At 48.3% G+C, this 13,892-nt stretch overlaps 1 protein-coding gene across 1 annotated transcript; it reads left to right on the top strand.

Annotated features, from left to right (window-relative positions):
- The first annotated feature begins 362 nt into the window (after positions 1-362).
- Positions 363-10,526, top strand: LOC108545847 (probable G-protein coupled receptor B0563.6). Its single transcript, XM_017897642.1, has 6 exons — positions 363-383; positions 1,430-1,535; positions 8,220-8,369; positions 8,580-8,830; positions 8,896-9,183; positions 9,283-10,526. Exons 1-6 carry the CDS (start codon positions 363-365, stop codon positions 9,532-9,534), a joined length of 1,068 nt encoding a protein of 355 aa, XP_017753131.1. The 3' UTR covers positions 9,535-10,526.
- Positions 10,527-13,892: the final 3,366 nt, after the last annotated feature.

Here is a 13,892-nt window from a genome sequence, read left to right as displayed (position 1 = left end):
TCGCACCTCTCGGATACGAAGTAATTAAGTAAATAATTAAATAACATATACCGCAACGAATAACTATTCCGTCCAATTGTTGGCGCATTAATTGTCACCGCGAAACTGTCAAAAAGTCGATTCGAGTTTGGAAGGTCAAGTAATTAGCATTCCTCGGGAGACCGAACTTCCCAACTATTTTAACGCTAAAATTAATCGTTCCGGAGAAAAGCGATTAAAAGGCTATCCAAGTTTTCGGAGTCTCGTCTATCCGTAAAGATCAGAGGAAAAAGGCGAGGATTGGGGTCCTCGGACGCTGTTCTCTGGAGCATTACCGGACGAGAACCCGGGGTAGTCCGTTTCTCGACTTCAGGTAGTCCATGATGGTTCAGGCTGGCTTAGCGGTGAGTTACGGTAGCCAGACAGCTTCTTCTAGCTTAGCTTAACTTAGATAACTCCGAAACACCTCTGGATAACTTCCGGTACCTTAAATTATTTCGGTTAACTTTACCACGATGCACATTACCATGTCGTTTACGACCGATCGATCGAGGACAGTTTGCCCGCGTAAGATGAAAATCTCGAACAATGGCAGCCAAACGCGACGCGATTAACCGAATTCATCGTCCATGTCGATCTTTTCAGTGGAGATCTCGCGATTTACACGCGTTTCCACGCATCGCGTACGACCGTTCGATCCGATACCACCGAATATTCCGCCTTGGAATTGCAATCTCGAAAATTTCGCTACGGATATTTCTATTTTTATTTTTATTACGAGACGGCGTTCGCGCGACTCTTCGATCGATCCTCGAAATTCGATCGTACAAGAGCGTACATCAGTTTCATCCAGTTTCCCCGCGTCGGCGATATCCTTCGAATCCATTACCGCTTTCCGCGAGACGAAAATTCTCCGACACGCGACGCAAATTGGTATACATCCTACCCCATTGTCAACGATTAAATCGCATTTAATCGAATTCAATATGGCGACAAGTGGTTTATTAAAACATTGCAGAGTACACCGTTTTCGATGAATATTCATGAGATCCGTTGAAGGTTCCGCGTTACTTTGCCCTAATTGTAAGAATGGAGCCAAGCGTTTGTCTGCCTCGCAACCGGTTTCCACTATTTTCGCATCGATCAGACTCGAATTTTCAACGGAGCAATGGCCGCCGCGGAAAGATGCCAAGTTCATCGAAAGTTGTTTACTTCGCGTCGTCTGTCTGCTCGAGCGACATGTTTTCCTCGCGGCAAATTTGTTACGCGTACTTACGTGTTTTCTTGCTGCAAGGATTTGGCGCGGAGAAAGAATCGTCTCGGAGCGTCTCGACAGCTGTATAACTCGAAGCCAGCGTAAAGGCGAAAATATTTAGCTGGCGGCGAAGACGGTTGAGGACACGGTCCGAAAGGCACGCGAAGAGACACACGCGCGTTTCGATACTGGCAGTGGAACCTCGAAGCAAAACAGTCGCGAGTAGTGCGTGGTCGAGTGCTCATCCAAGCTGTCTTGATAACAAGAGTCGACTCGAAGCAAGTTCGCGTTCTATCGAGAGGTACGCAGTATTTTTGTATATAAACATAAGACCGGAAGTCTCGAGAACGCGATACGTTCAACGCGATATATTTCACGGATTCTTTCGATTTTCCTCGCGTAGCCACCGATTTTCCACCCTGCGTCGCGTTTAATAAAATTAAGTTTATCGTGACAGGAATTCCTTCTCTCTTCCTTCGTTTCCAACTTCGATCGAGACAACAAAGCGTCGCATCGTTACCTTCGTAGCCACGAGTCACGGTAATTTTCTCGATTCCGTTTCGAAGATCGTTTTCGTCCGATTCTCTCGGCACCCGGAGAATCCAGGTTCAAAGATTCGGTACCGTTTCCAAATTCGTTCGCGACGATAGAACCGCGGAAAGTTTGGACAGTGTTTAGCACGAAAAGGGACATCTCGTTAGCTGTCCGGAGAGTTTGCCGCGTTCCAGTTGCTCGGAAATTGGATGTACGATTTTATGGCGATCACTGGCCATTGCGACAGTTGGAAAAAGTAGGTCGGCTGTTTCGAGCTTGTCTCGCGGTGACGTTCTGTCACCGCTTTCGTCGACGTTCGCGAAACGAATAATTTTCCGTGTCCGCGAAGCAAGTTGTCATCGGGTGTCGAAGGTGTCGTTGCAGATGCCAGGGAGAAAAACGAAACTCGAGATCGATGAAAACTCCTGCCCGATGCGGGATATCCTACGACGATCGGATAGGTTGTACGCGTAAATCACGCGACGACGGGATCGAGCAGGAAAGTATTTGGACGCGCGCCCGTGCTAGCGTGTCAATCATGGTCGATTCACGGGGAAAGAAAATCGGAGGCGAGTAGACGTGGAAAAGCGCGGACAGGATCGTTGAAACGGTCTAGACCGTTTTAACCGGATGCAACGGATGTTCATCTAGGGCATCAGGCGGAATTTGCATGAGACCGAGAAGGAAGAGGACGAGAGAAGCAAAGCGGCAGGCGAGAGGAACAGAAGGGTGAAGGCGGGGCCGTCGTTGCGTTTGCCTCGGTAGCTAAGCAGATTCAGTGGCCCCGATCTTAAGTTTCGTCCCCGGTATCTTAGGATAACGAGAAGAACGTCCAAACGAACTCTCCTCTCTTTTTCGTCGCTTTCTACTCCTTCGTTCAGCTTTTTCGTCGCATTTATTTCGTCTCTCGCGGTTTCCCGACTCCTCTGCCTCTGTAAACGACACCTTTTGATTTTCTCTGCAGCGTCGCGTCGCCACGCCAGACAGCTGTCGCGAGATTCTTCGATCCCGTTGCGTGTCACAGACCACGTCGCGACGCCGCTAAATAGACGAAGCGCGAGGAAGAACTCGAAACGCGGGGAGCTGGCTGATTACTCTTCCGTCGCTTCGATTCACCTCGATTACCGTAATCGCTAAGCGTTATTTATTCCGTCCCACAACTCTCTCGACCCCGTTCGTCATCGCCTGCGCGCGTTCGTTTAACTCTGTTACCTTGCCCTGGAATCCTCCTCGTCCTCCCTGCCGATCCGTGTCCTCCTCGATACGATCACTTCCAGCAAATTCGACGCGCCTCAAAGATGTAAAACCAAAATCCAGGCTACCGGTTCACGGTTCGTTACGAACTCCGTCCTCTGTATCGCGTATTTCCTCTGGAACCCGAATGAAATTAGCGAAACGAATCGTAAAGAAAGACGCGACTTTCGGTGTATACCTCGCTCTCTCGATTTCCGTCGAAATCTCACAATTAGACGCCGATGGCAAACGCCGAAGGAATTCTCTCCTTCTTCATCGCTGCTTCTGTTCCTCGACGAAGTCAACGGATGTTCAAAGTATCCTTTCTAACGCTCTATATACGCGCGTCGAGTCTAGTCGTCTCGGTTCTATTTCCCGGGAAACATCCTCGCGATCTATTCTTCCTGTTCCCTACCTCTCTCATATAACCCGCTTCCCGCCGTGAGAAACTTCGTCCTCGAGTTCGTAAGACCGGTCAATCGGAACTCGGAAGCTTCTTTGTCTTTCACCTTCCACCTGACCTCCCTCTTTTCCACCCTTGTCTTCTCTTTCGACGCTCAATCGAATCAATCGAAACCGATTAGCGAAACGAGATTTTTGGCCAACTTCTGAACGCCGGAGCAAAGAAGGTTGATCGAATCGCGCGATTCGAGCTACGACTCTAACTCTTCGAGCCGACGTCGCTGTAGACCACGTTTTCTTCTATATAACGGATAAGCGGATAAGGAAGAAGACATGTAACGAGTTCCTTATGCAAATCCAGCAGCGAAGGTTAATTTTCTGCGAGATCAAGTCGGAAAAAGGAGTCGGGGCTGTCGTTTTCTCGCGATTAAACGATCACTCGTGGCGCGCGAGACAGCCGGTCGAACGAATGAGTGGCGAGCGACAGGCGGGGATCAGCACGCACGAGGAAAGATTCTCGGCATTGTCGGAATTCTTATCGCATAACGACTAGTTCGCGGAGTGCCGAGGGTTCTTCGCGATATACGTAACCGCGCAGAGACGTTACTTGGCCAGGATTACGCGCGGCGATTAATTTCCGCGCGCGACTCGTCGCATTCCAGAAAGGCCGAGGCTTTATCGCGTCCGTGGCTAACTGGTCTGGCTTTTGCTGACGCACGCATGCTCGCGTCGGTTGCGTTAATTCCCGAAAAAGTGCACAGTCAAGATGGGATCTGCGCCATGGCGCACGCACGCTCGCCGCAACCCCGTAATCTCGCCAACCCCTCGCGCGTTAGATTCAGGGAATAGGGCGAATATATCTTTCCGAGAAGAGGCGCTATCCGCAGCTTATCCTTCGTCTCCGAATAGATCGAAAGTCCGTTTGTCATCGGGTTCGAACTCGTCAAATCGACGTAACATCCGTAATATCGACGCCGAAGCGGCTTAGCATCGTGACTCTTCGGCTGATCGTTCTCGAGTTGCCACGCATTGCCTGCCTATTCCTAGATCAGCTCTTTCCACGAGTCGCGAAATCGAAGAGAGATCGAGGCATCTTCTATCGTTGGTTGCGCGTAATGTCAATAAAGTCTAATCGGTAGCTCGAAGACCGCGTAAATCTCTGGGGTCAGTTTCTTCCAGCTCGCGATAGAAGAGTTACATAGCAGACTCGTGCAGATAACGATTGCGTCCCGCGTGCCGATTACGCGTCTCTCGTTTGCGCCAGCGAGAACCGTGATTCATCGGTAGCAGTCTACGGAACCGATAGACACTGATATCTCGGACTTGAGTTCGAGCGTGCCATATGAGGCGTGTTCGATAATCTCCTTTGCTCGAGAAAGTCTCGCGACTGCGATTCTCGATACAGGAATCGCGCGTAAAATCATTTTCGGCTAATGTTCCGAGATTAAACGGTTCCTCGTCGCTTCACCGTCCTGGAATATCCTTCTTTCGCCGTCATCGCTATCCCATTGAATTCGAGAAATAGGTTTTTCAGCGAGAACCAGGCCGAAGCGTCGAAAGTTGTCGACTCGAAACGTTACGGCGCGTTGGACGCTGTAAAAGACCGGAAACTTGTCTCGAATTCGATTCACCGAGTTTCGCGAATAATTTTCCTTAGTACCTCGGGAATTTACGAGTGTCGTTTCTTTGTTGCGAAACCTTCAAATACGCGTATCCGCGTTCGCGGCGAGCGGAATTCGTTCGCATAACGTTGCTTACTCTCGCGATACCTTCCTACGAGTGATACACGGTACACCGTTAAATCGTTTAACGAAGTATTTTGATTTTGCCATGGACTTGCGAAGCGAAAGGTATACTATGATAAATTAACCGAAATGGCGAGAAAAACGACCGAGCTAGCGCGATTCCTAAAACTTGCGTTCCCTTGACGCAGTGGAAGCCATTGGTGTAAAGTACCAGCGAGTTGCCACAAAAAAGAACGACATTTTCCTCGACGCGACGAACAAAGCCTAACCTTCTTCTCGCTTCTTTTCGAAGCGATAAAGCCGAATCGTCCATTCACGGAATTCTTCGAGAAAATTCTCAAAAATTGGACGTTCTTTCTTATCTTTCTTAAACTCTATATCTGGTCCCATTAAACCCGTCGAGACGAAGGGATTTGCGAAGGTGGAGCGACGCTGCTGCGTCCTCGCCACAGATTCTTCTTCGTTAGAAACGCGTTTGTCCGGACGCGTTAAAGCGGACCTTCCAATCGAGAGTAGCCTGCAAGGACTCCTGTAAAACCGTGTATCCTTGAGGGAGACTGCTTTATCGTCATCCTTCGTACACCGATATCCATTAAGTCGCGATACTGATCGTTAAGCGGCGTGTCCGTTTTGCGTGCTTTGCGAGTGCTATATTCATCCCTGCCAATGATCACGAAGCAAATGAGAAATGGGGAAAACAGCAGCTGCTGGTGAATTCTATCAAAGTATTTTTACTCCATTTCTATCGTAATTCCGTGTATTTTAACGATGCGCCGTATCGCAAACAGAATTAAACGTCGTGAAACAGCAAAGTTCAGGGACGGACGTGACCTCTTCTAGGGCGTAGCGTTTCAAAATCGAGAAATGAGAACCCTTCTTCGTCTCTTTGCCTGTGAAAGCTATACCAGTAAGAAGACCCTCGAAACCATAACCACCGCTAAAATAGGTTACGCTGTCCCCGGTATACGATGTCGGTAGCATTAGCTAAATTGTTATTAACAATTTATCGGGATCGTCCTTTGAAGTTCGCATTCGTATATAGGTTCCCACGGTGCTTGGAGTAGTAACTACCTACGATAACGAACTATAAATAACACTTTTATCTATTTGTCGACCGTCATTTCAAACGCGAATTGATCCATAAAATTGAAGCGCGTTCGTTTTCTCTTCGCAGACTATGCGCGAGGAGTTCAACAGTTCCTTTTCCATTAGGAAAAATAACGGGTTAAGATGCTGTTCGATAACTAGTTCGACTACGAGAATAGTCGAGACGAATGATATTCGATCGAATTAAATGGAAGAAGGTTCAGAATTCTCTTTGCATATATGTCGTTGGAAAAATAAAGAGGAAAATCCATGGAGGAAGAGCAGCCAGTCAATTGAATCGTGGCAGCATTACAAAGGACGTAATTCGGATAGAAATGGCCGATGACGGCTAGGTAGTCGTCGTAATTTAAAGGTAACGCGTAATTCCGTCTTAACGGAGACGGCAACGACTTCGAGATAAAACTTTTACGAGTAATTCGATGTGACACTTGTAGCCAAGGCCGATGGACTTAGTCACGTTTCGTTTTCACGACGCGGATCGATTTAAAGGACGAGAGGATATCGAGAATCGGATCTCCCTTTCGAGCAGCTCTGTTATCGCGAATTAAAAGTATTCCTTTATCTGTCAGCGTATAACGTTGCAAATAGTCTCAGTGTAGTATACCCTCATACTCGGTATTTATGCTTGGTACAGTACTTGGTACGAAAAAATATTTTCGTGCCAATTAATTATTGACGTATCATCTTGCGACGAATTGAAAACATTGAACGCGATTCTTCTTTGTCGAGTTCATAGAAGGAAACTATCCTTTTTATCGGTATAAAGGATTAATATGTTACCGACTTTGAGCAAAGTAGATAATCTTCACTGATCATCCAAAAGTTACGAGAAATTTATTTATCGACAAATAAATATTTGCAAAATATAAAAGAAGATGTATCAAAATATGCGCATAATGCATTATAGTAACAAATTTAAAAAAATTCGTGTCATTTCCGACATTACCGATTTAGAATAGAATAAAACCACGACGCGATCGGTGGTAAAAAATAAGAAAAAAATACCGGAAAAGCAAAAATTTTTTTAATTTATTTCCAAGATCGTAATTTCGATAGTATAAATCTCGTAATAATTTACACGCTCGCGCGACTTGCTTTGGACGCAGTAATTCTGTTTATTCGTTACATTATAACCTTCGGTGGAAAGCAGCCATAATGCAATTTATAATGCAACGAAAGAATAAGATCTAATATAAACACGAGATATAATATAAACATATTGCGCAATGAATTTTTATGATTCACGTCTCGGGGTCTCGTAAGACCTCTTACCATATTCGTGTCATTTCCGACATTACCGATTCGGCATAGTATAAGATTATGACAGCAGAGATTGGAATTGAAACTAAACCTACTTATAAAATAAGAAATAAAATGTAAATGAAACCTATAGCAAAGACAATGACAATTGCAATATCACGCCTCTCGTTTTTTACACGAGGATCTCTATTTTTTGTTTCAAGTTAGGTGTTGTAAACCTAGCCTAGGTACCTCTCATATAGTATCTTCTAACACTGAAAATATACGTACAAGAGGAGAAGATTAAACAGGGATCATTAATCAAGAATAACAAGCGTGTAAATGATACGTGCGAAAAATAAAATTAAAAAATTTTAATTTCCACCAATTTAATTTAATTTTTTTGCCACCTTAACGATGGTCAGGTTTATCTCTCTCTCGTAGTTTAATCGAGATCGTGCAACTCAACGATACCGTATCGTAGTAGTTACCCGCGGGTTTTAATTGTTTGTACACGGCTGCGAAAGAGAATGAAAAAAGTTTGTTTTCTTAAATGTACGGATATCGAGATACCGTGGAAAATGAGCAAAGTTTTTAAATAGCCGTTACGCGCGGGAAAAATCCGACATGGTATAAAATGCTATGTAAATTCGAGCGAATCGCGCGACAAGACATCCGGCATTATTTCCTGCATAAAACCGAGCTTTGTTATCTCGTTGTTACAGGTTACTCGGCGGCGGCACTCCTCGCTATTTTTTTCTGCATCCCCTTCGCACTGAGGGTTCTTATTCACAAAGAGACAGGTCGATGGAGCAATTGGACGCAAGCCTTCTATCATGCTCATCTCGAGCTTTTCTTGGGAAACGGTTGTTTAGGTAAGAATTTTTTTCAACGCTTCTCCTCCAACAACCCAACTTTTCCCTATTCACGTTTCCCTCTCTTCTTTCGATTACCACGCTATGCGCCGCTATACTCGTTCTCGTTGAGAAAAGTTTGGTAGAACCAATCGGTTCGCGGATACCCCTGAATGGTAAGCGTGAAAAAAAATGATCGTAGGAGACATTAAGAACCGGCCATTGTTTCAGGGGTTGGAGTGATGATGCTGCTAGCACTGACCGTGGAGCGTTACGTTAGCGTTTGCAGACCTGGCCAGCACACTCGACCATTCTGCGGTCCTCCACACTTGACGGTGGTGCTGATCCCCATCGCCACGTTTCTGGTTTACCTGCCGAGCGTGTTTCGGGGAGAAATTACGACCTGCCTGCTGACAGCAGGTGGCCCAGTTATTTATCAGAAGAGAGAGAATCAGTCCTATCTCGACTCGATGTTTTATCAGGTAATCGAGACTTTTGAAGCCGCGACCGCGACATTCCCGTTTCGCTGATCGACTTTCTCGCGTAGGTGTACAAGGTAGTCCTGGAGATCGTTTTCAAGGTAGCACCAACGATCCTCTTGGCTGGCTTCAATCTACGAATAATGATAGTCTATAGACGGTCCTGCGAACGACGTCGGCGGATGACGTTGTCCAGAACCGCGAGCAACGACGAGGATCCGAGAACGTTCGCGGAAGAGAGAAGACTCGTGCTCCTATTAGGCAGTACCAGCATCCTGTTCCTCGTCTGCGTTAGCCCCATGGTAATTCTGAACGTCACTCTGCGAGAGAGCAATCTCAGTAACTATCCTTATCAGGTATATATAGTAATGGTTCCAACGTATGTGCCCTGACTCGATGAAACATGATTTTCCGCCGAGCGAACCGATCGTTTTTACGGCCATGTCGTCTTGTAGGTGTTTCGCGCCCTGGCCAATTTGCTGGAGATAATCAATTACTCCATCACCTTCTACATCTACTACCTGTTCTCGGAAGACTTCCGAAACACCTTGATCCGCACTCTGCAGTGGCCTTGGGGGAAAAGCAGCCAGGGAGGAAGAGGGCTTCCGATGAAACGTTCCCCCGTGCCGAGGCCGACTACCACCACCACCACGCCACCGACCACCGCTGTTGCGACTCCCGGTCATTTAGCGCGCGCCAGCGTTTAGTCCCTTCCTCTCCGAACACCAAGGTCGCCCGGAAAAGAGGAAAACCGCGCGAAACCGAATTTCCCCGACCGCGAAACACCGACACGCTGAATTTCTCCGCTTCCTCCGGAAGCGATTTAACGAGCATTCGATATGGTAACGCGTTACGCCGGAATAGATCGCCGGAGCGGTGCGATGTTGCGATACATCTGTAAATTTCAACGCCTTCCGCTTATGGAACCGATCGACCGCGATCTTTCTCGCGCGATCGTTACGACTTCGGTGCTAACGTTTCTTCGGTTAGATCTTCCCACGGATGGAATGTGCCGATTTTCACCGCGATACCACTGGTTGAGCAGCCGCAAACGCACACCTCCGAACGGTGTCTCGCCGACCTTGCCTCCCACTAGTGAGGACGGGTCTCGTGAGTATCGACGCGGAACGGAGCGGAGCGGAGAGACACGTAGGCCGCCGCCGCTGCCTCCTAGTGTTACGCGTGCGACCGATTTCAATTAGATCATTCGCGAACCGTATATTTTCGCAATCGATTCGAAGCAATTGCGTTCCCAAGGAAATCTCGAAAATTGTCTCACGATTGTTCAGCGACGAAGACTCGCGGCTTAACGATTCGTTAGCGATAATCGGATCGCGGTATTTGCGGTGTACTTGGTCTCCTCCGCGCGACACGCCTGGCGCAACTTCGATTTTTTCGCAGGGCGACGCGTGAGCCAACGCGTGAGCCAACACGCGAGGTAAAGCGTAAGCCACGGACCGTAAATGTATTCGTAGTGTAAGGAAACGGATTTAATAAAAGGTATTTGCGAAACTTCCCGAAACGTCGTGAACGTTGCTCTGTCTTTCAGCGGAAGCGTGACCGACTCGAATTAAACGCGTACAGAGCTCCCATTTTTCTCCAAACGTTTCTCCTAAAATTTAAGTATTATCCGCCGTATCCTCGCATATTTCACTAGAATTATCTTCATCGTTATAATCGCGATTCGGGCGCGACTGAAACTCATCCCGCGATGAAAGCGAGATCCGTAACTCGGATTTATTCGTGCTTGGAATAAAGTGGAGCGCAAAATTTCAAAGGTATCACTCTGGTAAATTCTCTAGACGATCTCTAATCTCGGTACGCCGTACGGTCGGTGATCGAGATATCCTCGCCTGCCTAGCAAGTCAGGGGCTAATTAACGGCAAGACGAATCTGCGCTAGTCGAGAAAAAAGGAGAAAAAGGGAGAAAAAGGGAAAGAAAAATGATTCCAGTTCGTTTTCCTGTTCGTTGAACGAGCTGCAAACAGTTGTCTCTGGGTTGTCGAAAGAACAAAGACTAGTCGAAAAGGTGGTGGAGGAGGACGAGGAAGTGGGGCAGGAGGAGGTGCGGGTTAAAAACGGTAATTTTTCTAACACGGTCAAGCGCGAAAAACGAGAACAGAGGTGAACCAGGCTCTCGAGGACACGTCGGTTACCGCGGGATCCGCATACGCTCCGAACGAGATACCGGAATGCATCGCGAGCGATTAATCGACTAACGCGTTCGGAAACGCTGCATTCCGGGATCCTTAATGACGAATGCGATTAAAAGATCAAAATGCTTTTTGTATCGGCACGGAAGAATAGCGCGAGTCGAGGCGTCAGAATACGCGGATGAACTTTGATATCGTTTTCAACGTTATCGTCGATATCATCGCGGTAACACGCGAGACCCGAAAAGCCTCCAAGGTCCCATCCTTGTCGCGTCGAAAGCTTCTGCCGAGTTAAACCCTAGCGTTTCGACTCACCCATCCTCCATTTACCCCTGCGCTTTTGACAAGAGATTCCACGTTTTTCCGCGTTATTATTCGCGCTTCGAACGCGGTTACATCGAACGCGAATGGAACGTGCCACGATGATCGATTACGAAGGAAACGGGGTTGCCTTCTAAAGGAAGGATGTCGGTTGGTCGCGTTCTGCATCTCGTTAAGGTAAACCATCCTCGTCGGATTTGATCGAGGCGACGATAAGCATCGACCACGCGTTCCTGTCCGCATTCTTCGCGCAACGAATACGCGCGGACGCCGAATTCGAACGCGAAAGCGCGTTTCGAGCCGGACGAAATCGCACGCGGACGCTGAAAGTCCTTTCGACTCGTTCGACGTCGTAACGAGCGACCATCGATCATTCCGGAGCGGTAAAAATTCCGCGAGACGTGGGAAGCGCGGATGCGCGCGGTAACTATCCGACTCTCGTCCGCGGTGTATCAAATTCGGGTCGAGCGAGGGACGGCGAAAGCGGAAGGGGCGGAAAGAAAGAGAGGCGCGGAGAGAAGGGAAGAGACGAGAAGAGTAAGAAAGGACGCGATGCATCGCGTAGAGAAATTTTTGGAGGACGCTCGGTGGCGGCGAGCGGCAGCAGACAGGGTCATCTATGGTGGGGGTTGCTGTTTGGGTGGGCGTTGCTGGGTCGATACAGGGTGGCTTCGTCGTCGCTTGGGAGGAAAGCGCAACGGGGCCGAACGAGTGCTCGTTCCCTGTCTCTCGTTCGCCTTTTCCCAAATTCCCTTTCGCTCGCGATCTCTCGCTCCGTCGCGTCGCGAGACGCGTCGTGGTCCGTCATCGATGACCGTCCATCGATCCGCCAAAATTTTCCCTTTTCTCCACTCGACTGCTCGCAACTCCGTCAGTCCAGTCGCCGAATCTTCCACGCGGACGCGCTTCTCTCCGTTTCTTTCTTTACGATCGATCCTCGGCCATCAACGTATCGATCAACGGCCTGCGTTTCTCTTCGTCCACGTGCTTTCGTTTCGCCCCCGATAATATCTTTCTCCGAAAAAAGAACGTTGGCAAGTAGGAAACCGAGAGCGCGTTTTGACGTTGCCTTATCGACTCAGTCGCTCCAAAAACGCGAGTTTTCCAGCGCGACTCCGAGGAAACGGACGCGAAGGTTAACCGGCTCCAACCTTCGTCGCTCCTCCTACTTGATTTATCGCTGCTCGAAACGGTTTCCACGACCGACGATCTCGCGTCCACGCGATACCAACGGAAGACAAACTCTCCTGTCTATTCGTTCGGGTCTAAATGGCATTCCTTCGATTCCTGTTTACTCGTGCGTCGATAGATTCCAATAATTCGGTCATCGACGTGTCTCCCCGTTCGGACACTTTCTCATAATTCCAGTACGTCGGATGAAATCGTTGGACGAAGTAGTGCCGCGTTTTACGACCGATCGTTCGCAGCGTCGTTTAAGTTTCGCGCGATTCATTCCTGTCGATAAGTGACAATTGTCATCTCGGGCGCATCGAGGAAGATTAAGTAACGGGACGCTGAAATGTAAGCACGTATTCGGGGTTAGTAATGCCTCAGACGTGCGAAATAGAGGCAACGCAAATTACTCGGTTATGTTCACGGGCAACGCTTTCCGCTTCGGTTGCGACCAAGTTATCACGGTGCTCGTTCGCCGGAAGGGAATGTTTCTGGCAAATAAGACGTAATAGAAACGGCGAGGATAATAAACCAGACGCATTCGATGTCTTCTTGGCAAGGGACGGCGGAGAAAAATTCGTGGATTCGAATTGGAGTCGGTGAACGGTGGGAAAAACGCGTCCTCTCGATCGCGACCATGGTTAGGTTCTCGTCCGCCAAGTACCCGCGACATCGTTCCATCGAGGATATGGTTGGAAACTCGTTAGAAAATCTGTGAAACGTGGATGGCGCTGAGCCGACGTCGTTTGCACAGCGTTTCAAGAACTCTCGGTCCGTGCTTGAGACAAGCGCGCGGTGGTTACGAGCACGGTGTGCAACGCAAGCTTAAATGCAACGACGAAAGACGTAATTTTCCGCGGGGAATCCGGTCCCGTGTAACTCCCAGGTAGCGACTACGTGCAAGCCTCCGTGTTTCACTGCTCGTAACTTCCTCGACGACAAGCGTGGTCGACGGTCAGCAATCGCGTTACGCAGATACTTGGCGCAGTTCTCGCGCAAAAGTTGGCGGATAACATTTTCTCGTTATGCCGTTCTCTTCACGCGCTTATTTAACGCGAGCCAACGTAAATTCGTAAGTTTTTCGTTCGTCCTCTTCGCATGTCTCCTCTTCCATCGTCGTCGGCGCTCTCTTTCTTCTTTCGTCCAATTACCCGTAACTAAACGTACCTCGAACCTCGTCTCGTAGTATAAAACGAAGGAACATCTCGTAACGCCAGAGTCGACTGCGACAAGGAGCATCGTCGAGACGTTTCCGACCAATGAGAGCTTTTTACGTAAAGAATCAAACGTACCCTTGTCGTTCTTCGTTTGTCCCGAGCCTTTTGTCGATTCGGCAAGGGGAGGAGACATTTCGAGAAGGCAGTGGTCTGTGTCTCGTCGGATCTGTTGCTAGACCAGTGTCCGTGTTGTTCCGTTTG

The sequence above is a fragment of the Eufriesea mexicana genome, unplaced genomic scaffold, assembly GCF_001483705.2.
Source record: "Eufriesea mexicana isolate 0111107269 unplaced genomic scaffold, ASM148370v2 scaffold572, whole genome shotgun sequence".
NCBI classification, from domain to species: domain Eukaryota; kingdom Metazoa; phylum Arthropoda; class Insecta; order Hymenoptera; family Apidae; genus Eufriesea; species Eufriesea mexicana.
Note: the sequence above shows the minus strand (reverse complement) of the source record. Positions and strands in the feature narration are given on the sequence as shown.